This window comes from Bufo bufo, chromosome 3, assembly GCF_905171765.1.
Source record: "Bufo bufo chromosome 3, aBufBuf1.1, whole genome shotgun sequence".
Taxonomy (NCBI): domain Eukaryota; kingdom Metazoa; phylum Chordata; class Amphibia; order Anura; family Bufonidae; genus Bufo; species Bufo bufo.
Window position 1 is genome coordinate 372,795,481 of NC_053391.1, and position 16,642 is coordinate 372,812,122.

The 16,642-nt window shown below is 44.3% G+C and overlaps 1 protein-coding gene across 3 annotated transcripts in view; it reads left to right on the top strand.

The window, feature by feature from the left end:
- The window catches only part of YPEL2 (yippee like 2), a 91,670-nt gene that overhangs the window by 60,199 nt on the left and 14,829 nt on the right, over positions 1 to 16,642 (top strand). Inside the window, exons 1-2 of one of the 3 annotated variants that reach the window (XM_040424660.1) lie at positions 6,420 to 6,493; positions 14,799 to 14,842. In XM_040424660.1, coding sequence (XP_040280594.1) covers positions 6,437 to 6,493; positions 14,799 to 14,842 — 101 coding nt within the window. In that variant the 5' untranslated portion in view covers positions 6,420 to 6,436. Of the gene's footprint in view, positions 1 to 6,419; positions 6,494 to 14,798; positions 14,843 to 16,642 lie in introns of those variants that run through there. The other 2 variants (XM_040424659.1, XM_040424658.1) reach the window with 2 other exon arrangements.

Here is a 16,642-nt window from a genome sequence, read left to right on the forward strand (position 1 = left end):
CTTTTAGGAGGGCATTTTTAGACATTTGGATACCAGACTTCTTCTCACGCTTTGGGGCCCCTAGAATGCCAGGGCAGTATAAATACCCCACATGTGACCCCATTTTGGAAAGAAGACACCCCAAGGTATTCAATGAGGGGCATGGCGAGTTCATAGAAATTTTTTTTTTTTGGCACAAGTTAGCGGAAATTGATATTTTTTATTTTTTTCTCACAAAGTCTCCCGTTCCGCTAACTTGGGACAAAAATTTCAATCTTTCATGGACTCAATATGCCCCTCACGGAATACCTGGGGGTGTCTTCTTTCCGAAATGGGGTCACATGTGGGGTATTTATACTGCCCTGGCATTCTAGGGGCCCTAAAGCGTGAGAAGAAGTCTGGAATATAAATGTCTAAAAAATTTTACGCATTTGGATTCCGTGAGGGGTATGGTGAGTTCATGTGAGATTTTATTTTTTGACACAAGTTAGTGGAATATGAGACTTTGTAAGAAAAAAAAAAAAAAAATTCCGCTAACTTGGGCCAAAAAAATATCTGAATGGAGCCTTACAGAGGGGTGATCAATGACAGGGGGGTTGATCAATGACAGGGGGGTTGATCAATGACAGGGGGGTGATCAATGACAGGGGGGTGATCAATGACAGGGGGGTGATCAGGGAGTCTATATGGGGTGATAACCACAGTCATTGATCACGCCCGTGTAAGGCTTCATTCAGACGTCCGGATGCGTTTTGCGGATCCGATCCATCTATCAGTGCATCCGTAAAAATCATGCGGACATCTGAATGGAGCTTTACAGGGGGGTAATCAATGACAGGGGGGTAATCAATGACAGGGGGGTGATCAGGGAGTCTATATGGGGTGATCACCACAGTCATTGATCACGCCCCTGTAAGGCTTCATTCAGACGTCCGGATGCGTTTTGCGGATCCGATCCATCTATCAGTGCATCCGTAAAAATCATGCGGACGTCTGAATGGAGCTTTACAGGGGGGTAATCAATGACAGGGGGGTGATCAGGGAGTCTATATGGGGTGATCACCACAGTCATTGATCACGCCCCTGTAAGGCTTCATTCAGACGTCCGGATGCGTTTTGCGGATCCGATCCATCTATCAGTGCATCCGTAAAAATCATGCGGACATCTGAATGGAGCTTTACAGGGGGGTAATCAATGACAGGGGGGTGATCACCACAGTCATTGATCATGCCCCTGTAAGGCTTCATTCAGACGACCGGATGCGTTTTGCGGATCCGATCCATGTATCAGTGCATCCGTAAAAATCATGCGGACATCTGAATGGAGCTTTACAGGGGGGTGATCAGGGAGTCTATATGGGGTGATCACCACAGTCATTGATCATGCCCCTGTAAGGCTTCATTCAGACGTCCGGATGCGTTTTGCGGATCCGATCCATCTATCAGTGGATCCGTAAAAATCATGCGGACGTCTGAATGGAGCTTTACAGGGGGGTAATCAATGACAGGGGGGTGATCAGGGAGTCTATATGGGGTGATCACCACAGTCATTGATCACGCCCCTGTAAGGCTTCATTCAGACGTCCGGATGCGTTTTGCGGATCCGATCCATCTATCAGTGGATCCGTAAAAATCATGCGGACGTCTGAATGGAGCTTTACAGGGGGTTGATCAATGACAGGGGGGTAATCAATGACAGGGGGGTGATCAGGGAGTCTATATGGGGTGATCAGGGGTGATTAGGGGTGATCAGGGACTAATAAGGGGTTAATAAGTGACGGGGGGGGGGTGTAGTGTAGTGTAGTGGTGCTTGGTGCTACTTTACTGAGCTACCTGTGTCCTCTGGTGGTCGATCCAAACAAAGGGGACCACCAGAGGACCAGGTAGCAGGTATATTAGACGCTGTTATAAAAACAGCGTCTAATATACCTGTTAGGGGTTAAAAAAAACACATCTCCAGCCTGCCAGCGAACGATCGCCGCTGGCAGGCTGGAGATCAACTCTCTTACCTTCCGTTCCTGTGAGCGCGCGCGCCTGTGTGCGCGCGTTCACAGGAAATCTCGCGTCTCGCGAGATGACGCGTATATGCGTGACTGTGCGCAGGGCTGCCACCTCCGGAACGCGATCCTGCGTTAGGCGGTCCGGAGGTGGTTAATGCAATTCCTTTTAAATTGCATTACTGAAATAAATGGACTTTTGCACAATATTCAAATTTTTGGAGTTTCACCTGTATATAGTAATCTCAAAATGACAGCTTTAGGGTCTGGCCACATGGGGCAGAGTTTCCACTGTGGAATTCACCGTGAAATCTACAGCATAAATTAACACACTGCAGGTTTAAAATCTGTACCGCAGGTCCTTTTCTGCTGTAGGTTTTGTAGATCTTCTCCACTGTGCTGCTACTATAATACACTCTGAATTTTCCACCTGCCACTCCATAATGGTAGATACACTGCAGATTTTGTATGTGTGAACATACCCTCACAATAGTCTGTATTCTGCTGTTTATAGCTATCCCATCCCATCTCATTTTGGGGTTGAAATCCTGGATTTAGTTAAATGGAAAAAAATGCTCTGCTTTTGTGAATATTTCTTTTATCTCATTAGCACCCATTAATAGTTGTGGCTAAAGCCTGTATTAGACAGGCAGATCAGCAAGCAATTGTCGGGAAGGAAGCGCTCCCTTCCTGGCAATCGATTGCTCCCTAGCGGAGGAGACCACTGCTATTACACACAGTAATTTCCTCCACAGTATGGGGAGGAGCGATCACTATGCCATTGCTCGTCCCCATGCTGTTTAGTGGTTTGGTTTGTCGGCAACAGATCACTATTAGCTTGATCTGCCGCCGGCAAGTGCTGATTTTTAAGCATGCTTAAAAATCGGAATTGCCTGATGAACGAGTTTGCTTGTTCCTCGGGCAATTGGCTGCAGTATTACACTGCAAGATTATCACTAATGGACGTTCATGCAAAAGCTTGTTAGAGATTATCGGCCAGTGTAGTACAGCCTTTAGTGGTGAAAGAGGTCTAGCAATGATAAAATGGTATCTGTGATATTTCTTGACTATACTTGACGAGGTCAAAAGTGCGCCTCGCCAGACAGACCTGCATGTCTTCCACGCTCTGCTGCAGGTTACCAGCCCTCATCTGTCTAGCTGTCTTCAACACTGGGAAAATGATCTGTAGGTTGAACAGTGCCATGCATATACTGAGCTGCTGTTTTATAGAAGCCAAATAGTTGATTTATATTAATGTGTATATTAAAGTCTAGTATAAATAATACAGATAGGCCCTGGGCAATTTCAAAGGTTAGTGTAAACTAGTCACTCAGCCTGGATCTACATGACGTTGGTCACCAGTGATGGCCAGTTTGCAGTGTTCGCCGACGAACACATGCGATCTGCCATCTTTATTCCCAAGCCCGGCGATGCAGAGGTAAGTCCTTACCTGTGCCTGCGCCGCGAGCCGCTCTGAAACACATGCGGTCACCGGGAGCAGGCAGTTCTGAGAACAGCCTTCATCGGGTTTAAAACTCACAACCGTACTGAGGCTGTGGCTGAAGTTGGTCAGGACCATGGGGTCATATTTTGGCACAGTAACATGACCAAATTGTCCATGAGCTCTGGGGCTGTGTGCAGCAGCCACAGATTCTAAACTATATTATATAGACAAAAGTTCTGGCCTACCTACACATAACAGCTACAGGGGCTTTTATGACCTCTCATTCTAAATCCATAGGCATTAGCTTGGAATTGTTCCCTTCGTCCTTACTTTGCAGCTAAAACAGCTTCACCCTTCTTGGAAGGCTTTTTATAAGATTTTGGAATGTGTTTGTGTGGATTTCTGTCAATTCATCTAGAAAAAAACATTTGTGAGGTCAGACAGTGATGTTGAACGAGAAGGTCTGGCTCATAATTTCTGTTCTAGTTCATACCAAAGGTGTTGGATAGGGTTGAGGTCAGGGCTCTTTGTGGGCCAGTCTAGCACTTCCACACCAAACTTTCCTAACCCTGTCTTTATGGACCTTGCATTATGTACTGCGGCAGTTTTTAGGGAAGGCCCTTTTCTGAAGAAAAGGGCCTTCCCTAAACTGTTCCCTCAGCTACATTTGTACAAAATGTCTTGGTATGCTGGCACATTAAGATTTCCCTTCACTGGAACTAAAGGGCCCAGGCCACCCTCTGAAAAACATCTCATCGCATTTAAACCACTTTATCTGACTTTTAGCACTGTGCTTGGTAATGTAAGGCTTGCATGCAGCTGATGTTTGTGCGGATGTTCATGCCAGAGGAAGTTTGGAAGTCTGCAATTATTGAGTTGGCAGAACGTTGGCAAATTGTACACACTATGCACTCTTGTCCTCAGCACTTGGCAGTTACATTCTGTAACTTTGTGGTCTTCCACTTCATGGCTGAGTTGCTGTGGTTCCTAAACACTTCCATTTTCCAATAATCCCACTCAGTTGATGGTGGAATATCTAGGAGAGAAGAAATTTCACAAACTGACTTGTTACAACAGTGACCTCCTATTGCAGTACTGCGCTGAAATTCCATGGGCTCCTAGAATGACCCATTCTTTCACAAATGTTTGTAGAGTCGGGGCTTATGCCCATGACATAAGGGCTCCGTGCCCATATTGCGGACCGCAAACGGCGGGTCCACAATATATGGGCATCGGCTGTGTGCACTTCGAAGATATGGCTGAAGATAGGACATGTCCTATTTTTTGCAGAGTGGAGGCACAGATCAGAAGGCCACGGAAACGCTACGAAGCGTCACAAAAGCTAAAACATGTCCTATCTTGTGCCGTATCTTGCAGATCGCTGACTCATTCATGTCAGTGGATCTGCATCCGCAGCACTGAGTGCACACGGCCCGTGCCCGTGCATTGTGGAACGCCATTTGCACAGAGCCCTTACGTTCGTGGGCATGAGCCCTCGGACTGCATGGCTAGGTGCTGGATTTTATACACGTGGCAACGGAACTGAATGAAACGCGTGGATTCAGTGATTAAGGGGACACCCACATGGTGTGGTCGTGAGGTGATCATGCTGCGGTTAGTGAACACATGCAGTTACCACATGTATGATAATCCATGCTTTTAGGGTGCATTTTTTTGGGTCGTGATTGTTTATGGACTGTTTGAATCTTCCTGGTTCTTTATCATTCTGAATAACTCGAAACAGTGATACATGTGGTAACATCTGTTAAACATATACCACAAACGCTGATAAACTCTATAGCCAATACACTCAGCAGCTGCAAGTGGCTGGACATGTTTTACATGCGGATGTAGTCATCACATCTTAGAAAGTGCCAGGTCTGCCTCGAAAAACCTATTTCACCATTAACTTCTATTGGGTGCTGAAAAGCTGCCGGCAGTCGCTTCCTCTCAGTCTCCCTTTAATTTCAACTGGAGGTTGCGCTGTGGATCGCGGAGCGGCGGCTTAGAGCTGTGGCAAAAGGCACATGCAACCCCCTGTTGATTGACAGGACTGGACATCTCGCCCTGGCCCTGACAGTCTGGTGTCTGCACCACTGCTCCGAGTTGCGCAGAGGCTCTGCTTCGGGACCAGCTCAGGTTCACATGCCGCTACCACGAAGTGTAGCGGCGCCTGCACAGTATGCAGAAACGGAGCCTCTGCGCCTGCACTGCTACTCGGAGCAGATGGTCAGGGCTGGCCGAGATGTCAGACCTTGTCAGTCAACATGCAGGTGGGCGCTTCTTCACCTGTGAGGACAGCCTCGCTTGGTTGAAGAACTTTTTGCTAAGGAAACAAACCCATTCTTTAGAATTGAATGGCTCATACCTAGTTAGAAGAGATGGCATTCAGGAATAAGCAGAAGCCAAGGGTCAGCTCTCATCGCCAAGAAACTGGCTCAAACTTCACAGGAACCATGCATTCACAGAGGAAGACCAGCGCCATGAGCAGCAACTTCATAATGGAGTGCTAATAGAGATATATCTCCATATCCGTTATCGGCCAACAGTTATCTAATGTGTATGGTCAGCTTAAGGCTTTGTTCACATTTCATGTTTTCAGTTTATAATGGAAACCACAATGCAGGGCCAGATCCAGTGTTTTCTTCAAAATGTCCATAGTTTAGGGCTCAAATCACTGCATGAGTTCTGGTCGGTCTCTTTTAAACATGACCTGCTCTAATGGTGATCAGAATTGCCTATATTTTTGGGGGAATTATTCCATAGAAATGCTGACTCAGATTTTAGTTGCAGGTATTGTAATCCTTGCTCAGCTGATAGTCATGACTCTTTTAGGCGTATAAAGAGAGACGAGTGAGTGGTGCAAAATGAGAGGGTGTGGTGTAATAGCAGACCAGCTAAACCTGTGAGTCAGTGTATCCTTTTTCTGTATTAACATTTTAATACAAAGTGAAAAATCAGAAAGCATTGGTTAATGTGAAAGGGAAGGTGAGGGTAATATGGAGTAACCGGATCAATGAGACCTCAGACCAGTGCATGGGGAAGACCAAAAGTAAGCAAAGATGTCCAAGAGGTGAATAAGCCGCAAGTGGGCCGCTGGTTTGCTGGGACTTATGAACAGGTATCTGTGATTGGCAGATCTGGGATCTCAGCCGTAATATGTAAGTAAAGGCCGCGTTCACATGACTGTGTTTTGTTTTGCATTCTTCTGATCCGTCAGAACAGGGGGAAAAAACAAATCCGTTATTTTGCGCATCAGTTTGCACTAAATATAACTGAGCCATCTTTTTTTATTTTTTTTGAGCATCAGTTAAAATCTGTTGTGTCAGAGATGTGTTATTTTAGACAGGAGAAAAGGTCCTGTGAGGAGGACTTTATCTCCCATCTAAAATGACGGATCTCTAAAGGAACTGACGGAAAACTGATGCATACTGATCATAACTGATGCTTAAAATAACAAATCCATTTTTAAGAAAAAGGTTCTGCTCTTTTGACGGATCAGAAGAACTGAAAACAAAATGGTGATGTGAATGCGCCCTAAAATATGTCTGAAACTGCACCTCCAACAAGGCAGACAACATATAAGACCATTTTTCCTGGGTAAGGACCTCTATGCCAACTGGAAACCACAGTCACTTAGCCCTTGTTTGCGAGAACAGCTTTAGGGCTCATGCACCTGAATGTATTTTTGGTCCGCGTCCGATCTGCATTTTGTGCGGGTCTGATGCAGACCCATTCAGTTCAGTGGGGCCGCAAAAGATACGGACAACACACCCGTGTGCTATCCTAATCTGTGTGTCCGTTCCACGGCCCTGGTCCTATTGAACATGTCCTATTCTTGTCAGTTTTAAGGACAAGGATAGGGCTGTTCTATTAGGGGCCAGGACATTCCGTTCCACAGAATGCTCGCGGTTGGTATCCGTGTTTGTGGGCTGCAAAACGGCCAACGGTCGGATGCATGAGCCCTTATGGGAAATAGAAAATAAAATCTCACCCATTGAGCCTCTGAGTTTTTTCAGTCTCTCTCCTAGGCACCACATATGGAGGCCAGACCCCAGGAACCAGTGTGTATACAGGTGATGTATAGATTCAACCTTGAATATCTTCCATGATGGTGCAGGTTACACAGAATGTTTTGAAACTACACGGTAACATGTACCAATTTCCTCCGTAGACTTTGGCACAGAGTCTTCTGTAATACAGCAGTATGATTAGTGTTGATATACCAGTAGTTTTTTTTTGAGTCTGTGATCTATACAAATCCCTGAAAATAGTAATGTAAAAATGGTCCTATTCATTATCGCTCCTTTGGTGCTGCAGCGTATCCCAGACAATATGTATCCTTTCTGTCTGCATTTAAACAAGGCCTGCTCCTGATGTAAAAATGTTAGCATTCGAAGGATTCAGTGCTATTAGGGCAGTTTACATTGGAGTCACAAAGTGTGTCCTTGTTTTAGATCTGATGTGAAACCCCATCCTCCACTTTCCACCCTCAGATTTTGAAACTGCCTAAATAATAGACAATGGTTACATTTTACAGTTGCCTGTTGGTTCTGCAAAAGGTCTAAGATGCAAATTTTAATGTATCTGGAGAGCAATGTAATAAAGTGCTACGAGCATAAAAATGTATGTGGAGCACAGAGCCAGAGTTATGTGTGTGCATGTAGGCTGAAATGCTAAGAAACCCACTGGGGCACATTTACTAAGCTCGCCATTTTTATTTTTATTTTTTTAAACTGGCGTATTGGCAAAGTCTGTCTTCAATTTGCACCTCTTTTTTTTAGCCTTTCATAAATCTGTTTTTTTTTTTTTTTTTTTAAGTTTAGGTCTGACATATAGTGGTCTTTTTCTTGTCAAATTCAAATTCACTAAACTGGTCTAAATAGTATACACATGAAAATTTGGCGCAAGTGAGCTGAATTTTTAGCGCACGTCTCCATAAAATTGGCAAATTGTGGCTCAACTCGCCACTCAAAACAGAGACAGAAAAGTATGCCAGTCCTGGGGTGGTGTAGAAAATAAGGCACACCTATATAAATATGAAGGAAAGTTAGAAAACTTCTGAATTTGTCTTAAAACTAGAAATAGGCGCAACAGACACAAAAATAGTTGGTAAATGATACTTAAAAAAGTATGACCGTTGTAAACAGGCTTTTTACTCATGAAAACAGGTGGCGACACTTTTAGTAAATGTGCCCCACTGACTGGGAATATTTTTTTGTCTTTTAGGAAAGGTTATATCCACATCTGTGCTTGGTATTGTAGGGGTTTCCTCAGTTATGAGGGTAGAAATAGTGCAGCTGTAGTGTTCCATACAGTGTTGTTTAGGCTACTTTCACACTAGCGTTCGGGTGTCCGCTCGTGCGCTCCGTTTGAAGGGGCTCACGAGCGCTCCCGAACGCATCCGTCTGGCCCCAATGCATTCTCAGTGGAGGCGGATCCACTGAGAATGCATCCGCCTGCCAGCGTTCAGCCTCCGCTCCGCTCAGGGAGCGGACACCTTAACGCTGCTTGCAGCGTTCGGGTGTCCGCCTGGCCGTGCGGAGGCGAGCGGATCCGTCCAGACTTACAATGTAAGTCAATGGGGGCGGATGCGCTTGAAGATGACACCATATGGCTCAATCTTCAAGCGGATCCGTTCCCCATTGACTTACAATGTAAAGTCTGAACGGATCCGCTCAGACAACTTTCACACTTAGAAAATTTTCTAAGTTTTAATGCAGACGCATCCGTTCTGAACGGATGCGAACGTCTGCATTATCGGAGCGGATCCGTCTGATGAAACATCAGACGGATCCGCTCCGAACGCAAGTGTGAAAGTAGCCTTAGCCTCATCGTATTACAAATTTACCACATTGCAAAGGTCTCTTCTGTATAAAAGCCATCACACAAATAGATTTACCGGTAACTCTAAACTACAAGCAATATTTGTAATGCTATTTGCAGCAGAAGTGTAACGTGGTTGACTGTTTTGTACAATCCTATGTTTATAAGCTGTGTGTGAACCTGTTACTATGGTGGTTCATAGCCACCACTGTCCCGTGCCCACGGGCACCGTCTTTCTGTGTGTGAATTAGGGCCATTGTTCATGTATATCCCCTCTGTTGCAGTACTGCAAGGGTTAACCTCCTCTTGCTTTTGTGACTGCTGTGAAGCTGTTCCGAATTGGTAATCGGCTACTGCTATATAGCTGTGTTGCTGGCCTCATTTCCTTGCCTGAGCAATTTGGTCTATGCAGATTTTGTTAGATCTCTCTAGCTTGCCAGAGCCTGTGAAAGGGCTATAATCCGTTTATCTGCCTGTGTACCATCCGTGGTCTGGTTCCTGATCCTGTGCATGAACTCTGCCAACCCTGACGTCTGCCTGTTTCCTGACTACATGTATTGCCTGATCCCTCTGTGCCACACGCCAGTGTTTCTGATTCCTGTTGGGCAACAGCCAACAACACCAGGACTATTTCAAGTAGTAGCGGCCTAGAGGCTCCCCTGCAGCGAAGGCCAGATCCCTGTATAGGGTTAAAGGGGGAAAACCAGGGGACCGCCAGGATAATTTCCTCAGGACTAGCCCTAAGTCAAACTGGTTGGTTGGCACAGTGGGTTCATATACGCTGCCTGTAACTGGTCCAGCTGCTAGGACCTGTTACTCTTAACCACTGACAGTGACAACTGAACAATAAATAATTATGTTCTACAGTGAAATGTTACCTAAAAAGTAAATTCTAACAGGTACATTTATCATCCCCTGCACGCTAAAATACTGGTGTCAGAAAGTCGTGCATTTTGGCGCACTCCATGGTTTCACAGAATTTAGTAACTTTTTGCAGGTTAAGCTCCAAGTTTGCCACTCTTTATTAAAAAAAAAAAAAAAAAAAAAAGGGGGAAGATGCAGGGGCATCTATAACCAGCACCACACATTTATTCTAATCTATGCCAGGAAACTTCCTTGCTGGTGTAGATTTCAATTATGGAGAACTGACCTGCACAGTTCTGCCACAATTTTTGACAGGCGTGCTCCTTTTAATAGTGATACATCTGATGCCAGCTGAGGATAGACTAAATGGGTTATCTGTTAATCTGATATCGATGGGGTCTGAGTCCAGGTCCGTCTGGGGTCGGAGTCCCAGCATCCCCGATGAACAACTTTTCGAAGAGGCCGCAGTGCTCCTTGAGCGCTTGGGCCTCTTCCTAGGCAAGTGACTTCGCTGTACATCGGTTACATTGCCAAGGCACAGCTCGGTCCCATTCAAGTGAATGGGGCTGAGCTACAGTACCAAGCACAGACACTATATTATGTAATGCGCTGTGATTGGTAAGCTGTGAAGAGACGTAGTGCTCACCAGAGCTCCGGTGAGTGCGCCGTCTCCTCATACAGCTGGTAGTCGGACGCCAATATCAAAGTCATGGAAGCTCAAATGTTTTGTTACAGAGAGTGGTTGTGACTCTGGAGGCTGAGAGGGTGAACAGCACAGAGCTTGCACACTCATGTTAACATATTTTATTTATACAAATATATGTATTTCAATGTGTATTTTGTAAGAAATAATGCATACACATATGTTTTGTCTACTAGTGTGTGTGTGTGTGTGTGTGTATATATCAGTACTGAGCTTCTTCTGGTTGGTACATACGCCTTGTTTTTGCAGGTAATAGAAAGCTGTAAGCAGGTATCAAGAGATAAGAATGGAGAGCTTTTTTTCCCTGGTGTCATTGTAACCTAAAAATACAATTGCTGACACACTTGTCGTCATTCATAATTAATAGAATGGACGTGCCACTTAGCTGTGTAGGCAGATTAAACCGTAGACTGCAGCAAGGACACACAGGCTTTAGTCTGCCTATTGCTAATCTGTCTGAGTAGGTGCAAGTCTGAGCTATCTAACAAGTCAATAGGTTTAAAACCGGGTCAAGTGGGTCTTTTCATCATGTTCTAAAGAAGGGTCCTAAACTGGTCCCTAATCCAGGGAGTTATTCTGATTGGAGTCGGGAAGGAGATTCCCCCCCCCCCCCCTAATATAAAGGAATATTGGCTTCTACCTCACAGGGTTTTTTGCCTTCCTCTGGATCAACTTGCAGGATAACAGGCTGAACTAGATGGACAGATGTGTTTTTTTTATTTTTATTTTTTTATTTTTTTCCAGCCTTACAAACTATGTTACTAATAAAAGTTTATATATACCGCCAGCTTATTCCACAGCATTTCACAAATCAAAGTACATGTACAGATAAAATCAGACGTTACATAGTAAGGCTGGGCTCGCGTACATCTGTAGTGTCAGGCCAGGTGTTTTATGCCATAGCAGGACACAAGTGATGACTTTTCTATGCAGTTTGTGCGTCAGTCCGACGGCCATAGCCTGTGAGTGCTGAATTCAGAGTTATGACAATTTCCCGTCAGAGGGTCCTAATAATAATAGTAGTGAAGACGAGTATAGTCACAAACCGCCACCATTAGGACTTAGCCTTTATTAGATATGTATTAAAAATACTAATAATGTGAGAGCTGGACAGAAAAACACTACATGCTACGTTTTTCTGTTGGGAACAGGAAGACATTTAAGTTAATAATGTACCAGAAATGATCCCCCTAGAAAACGATGAGATCCGTACTGGGATCAGTTACTCTACTGCGTACGTGTAACACACCGGAAGTAAATTATGCTGGATGGCTTGATATATGGGAACCCAGGATAACAAGCTACCGTAATTAACAATTCAAACTAGAGGAGTAAGGGCCTTGCTCGCAAGGGCATGCAATCTAGAATGTTGCTGTATATTGTGTTTTGTGATATTGAAACGTGTCTATTTCTCTGCTTTACTGTTAAAGGGGTTTTCTGAGATTTCTGAGACTCCCACTGATCAGTATCTGATCAGTGGGAGTCCGACACCTGGGACCCCCGCCCATAAGCTGTTTGAGAAGGCAGTGGCACTCACCATAGCCCCACATCCTTCTCTCAGCTTTCCCTAGGCCAGTGACATTGCGTTCATAGGTCACGTGGCCTAGGCACAGATCAGCTCCATTGAAGTGAATAGGGCTGAGCTGCGATACCAAGCACTGCTTGGTGAGCAGAAAGATGGCTGCAACACTACTGCGAGCTCCAGTGCCTTCTCAAACAGCTGATCAGAGGAGTTCCCGGGTGTCGGAACCCCACCAATCCGTTAAAAAAAAAATCACGAAAAAAAACCTTTAAATCCTAATGGTTTGTACAGTTGTGTTCAAAATAATAGCAGTCAGACATCACTAACCTGATCAATCACAGTTTTTTTGTAGAAATGATATTTCTACATGGCAAATAATTTACTAGCAGGTGTAGTAGAGTAATAGAAATCCAACAGTCATGACATGCATGCTGCTGATTCTGTGTAATTGAATCACTAATTGAAAGGGGCATGTTCAAAATAATAGCAGTGGGGTGTTCAATGAGTGAGGTCATTAATTCTTTGAAAAACAGGTGGCAATTATTGCCCTTATTTAAGGAAGGAAGGCAGCAAATGTTGTACATGCATTTCTCTCTGAAATTCTGAGGAAAATGGGTCGTTCCAGACATCGTTTAGAAGAACAGCGTACCTTGATAAAAAAAATTGATTGGTGAGGGGAAAACCTATAAAGAAGTGCAGAAAATGATTGGCTGCTCAGCTAAAATGATCGCAAATGCTTTAAAATGGCAACCAAAACCTGAAAGACGTGGAAGAAAGCGAAAAACTACCATTCGAATGGAAGTGGACTCAGCCAACAATCAGCTCCAGGAAGATCAAAGAAGGTCTAAAGTTACCTGTGAGTACTGTTACAATTAGAAGACGCCTATGTGAAGCCAAGCTATCTGCAAGAAGCCCCCGCAAAGTCCCACTGTTGAAAAAAAAGACGTGCTGAAGAGGTTACAATTTGCCAAAGAGCACATTGACGGCCTAAAGAGAAATGGCGCAACAGTTTGTGCTCCTGTGAGCACTGTGGCCTTCTCCCTGCTCAGCAAGCACAGCGCCGTACATTGTGTAGCGGCTGTGCTTGGTATCTCACTCAGCCCCATTCGCCTCAATCCTGAATGCTTCCTTCACAACAATCGCCTGTGTAATACAGCCTTTAGTGCTGAAACAGAGAAGCTTTCAAGAGGTGAGTGGCTTTTTTATATTATTTTTTATATTTTTTATTTTATTTATTTTGCACACATTTCCAGCAGTAATTAATTTTAGTGCCTTGCAGTGCTGGTATCCTGGGTTCAAATCCAACTAAGGGCAACATCTGTGTGAAATTTGTATGTTTTCCTCATGTTTACAATGGTTTCCTCCCACACTCCAAAAGTATACTGTACTAAGATTAGGATACTTAATTGGTTAACTGTGAAATTGACCCTAATGGTTGTTGAGGATGAGTACCCTTAGGCCAGACACACATGAGTAAGTTCAATATGAGGAACATGCAGCATGTGTCGGTGTGATCTTGTCAGAGGACCAGAGGTCAGAACGGGACCTCTCACTGACGCACGCTGCGAGTTTCTCACATTGAACTTGCTCATGTCTGTCTGGCCTGGCCCTTGTGTGAGAAAAGTGCATTCCAATTGCTTGTCATTATTTTCTTATGCTCATATTTGTGCTTTTTTGCTCCTCCTTGACTTTAAACATGCCTTCCAAGATTTTAATATTGATGGCCTACTCCTCAGGATAGGTCATCCGTATCAGATTGGCAGGTGTCGGACACCCCATACCCCTGGCTGATTAGATGTTAGAGTAGCGTCAGCACTACACAGCTCCATCCATTGTGCAGTGGAAGGAGTCTGTAACTGCAGAACTGCTCCCATTCACTTCAGTACATTCATACGACCGTATGTGTTTTGCGGTCCGCAAATTGCGGAATCCGCAAAACATGGATACCGACCGTGTGCGTTCCGTATTTTGTAGACTGCACATGGCCAGCCCTATTATAAAAAGTCCCATTAATAGAAAATGTCCTATCTTTTTTTGCGGGGGCCGCAGAATGGAAGTACGGATGCGGACAGCACGCGGTCTGCTGTCCGCATCTTTTGTGGACCTATTGAAATTAACGGGTTTGCATCCGTTCTGCAAAATTGCAGAATGAATGCGGACCCATAAAGACGGTTGTGTGAATGCACCCTAAAGCAGTACGGTGGTTACCAGCTCTGTCCGCTACATAATGGATTGAGCTGTGTAGTTCAGGTGCCCACTTGCTGCGCCAGAGCTATTCTGAAACCGCTGATCCCCACCAATCTGTTATTGTTGGGGTGTCCTAAGGACAGGTCATCTATTTAAGCCCTGGAATACGCCTTGAAGCCCACATTAAACATAGTTGTAAATATTAGTGGGAACATCGAAAACATGTAACCTTTTACACTGTAAATGACAATGTTTTTTTTCTTTTTCCTTTGGCAGTCATTTCAAGGAAGTCAGGGTCGAGCTTATCTATTCAATTCTGTGTGAGTATCACTTCAACTACAAAATTCTGCTTCATTGCCTGTAGTACCTAATTGCTACAGAAAATTAAAGGTTAATGTGTCACCAAAAATGTCATCTGTCAGTTAAAACCATCTGATTGCAGATTTTATTATTCTACTTCCTGACCATGATTATGTGGACAGCCATCTTGCCTGTGCTGTTCGTAACAGCATTAATACATTTTCTTTACGGCAGCCCCATGGTCCATAGACACAATGGTCTGGGGGGAGCTCATTGACTTCTAAAAATGTAAATATGACCATAAAAAATTATTTTAAAATGTTAAACCTAAAAACGTGGTTTAAACAATTAGGTCATTTTCTGATGACAACTTCCATTTAAAATGTCTTGCCCTTTTGAAAATGTTCTATGTGTAAGCTAAGCACGAGTCATGTTTATTGTGTACCTCAACATTCACATGTTAAAACCTGTTCTAAATGTGATGGAAATGATTTTTGTAATGTACAATGTGATATGGGAGCTCCTGTCCTGCGACATGAACTGCAGGCTTTTAGCAGAGCGAGTACAGGGAAGGAGCTCCCATAACTCATTACTGCTGTACCTAAGCCTTGAATGCTATGGAGCCGGCGGAGGCGACAGGGCAAACGCCTCCAGAGGTTCTGGTCACAGACTAAGATATGTTAGCTGTTTGGTCTATAAACACTTATGTATGCCAGCCAGGCTTTAGAAGAATGCTCAGGTCTGTACATCGCTCAGCACAGCCAAAAGGGAATCTGTAATCCTGTATACAGCAGTGTATGGGATGGGAGTACGGATTCTAAAGCACAATAGGAACTTCGGGCGCCTATTTCTGTAGAAAAAATGAAAACTAAAATAATTTTAAGTACATAACAAAAATAATTTCCATCCCCTTTAGAATAGGTTTTAAAGGGAACCTGTCACCGGGATTTTGGGTATAGAGCTGAGGACATGGGTTGCTAGATGGCCGCTAGCACATCCGCAATACCCAGTCCCCATAGCTCTGTGTGCTTTTATTGTGTACAAAAACTGATTTGATACATATGCAAATTAAGCTGAGATGAGTCCTGTCCCTGAATTATCTCAAGTTAATTTGCATATGTATCAAATCGTTTTTTTTTACACAATAAAAGCACACAGAGCTATGGGGACTGGGTATTGCGGATGTGCTAGCGGCCATCTAGTAAGCCATGTCCTCAGCTCTATACACAAAATCCCGGTGACAGGTTCCCTTTAATAAAGTGTGTGAAGGTTTAGGTACATTTTAAAGAGAACCCGTCACCACAAAATGCATTCCAATCTGCAGGCAGCAGGTACAGAGCTGATTGATTATAGTTTGTTGGAAAATATTCAGTAAAACCTTGTAATTTATACATTTTAAATCTCTGCTGTTTCCGAGTTCAGTTGTACACGGGGTCTTCTCAGTAAATGACAGCTATCTCGGTATAAATTCCACAGGGGGTCCGCAAAACACCCTATAGAGCTGCGGACATGCACGGATAGATCTCAACTAGCATGTCCGCAATATACCTGTCCCATAGCTCTGTGTGGTTTTATTTAGTTTAAAAAATGATTTGATAGATATGTAAATTGGCCAAGTAAGGTGCCCAAGGCGTGGTTACTTACGGTTAAGGAGCCCAGCCACGCCCTCTGTGAAGGAGCCCAGCACCGCCTGCGTCCAGGAATCTCCTCCTTGCTCACTAAGTTACAGTGCAGTAATCTCTCGATGCGCGAGCTAGCGCTTGCACAGTTCGTTCACTGAGGCTGATGCCAGCAAAAGGAACGAAGACTTTGCCGACACT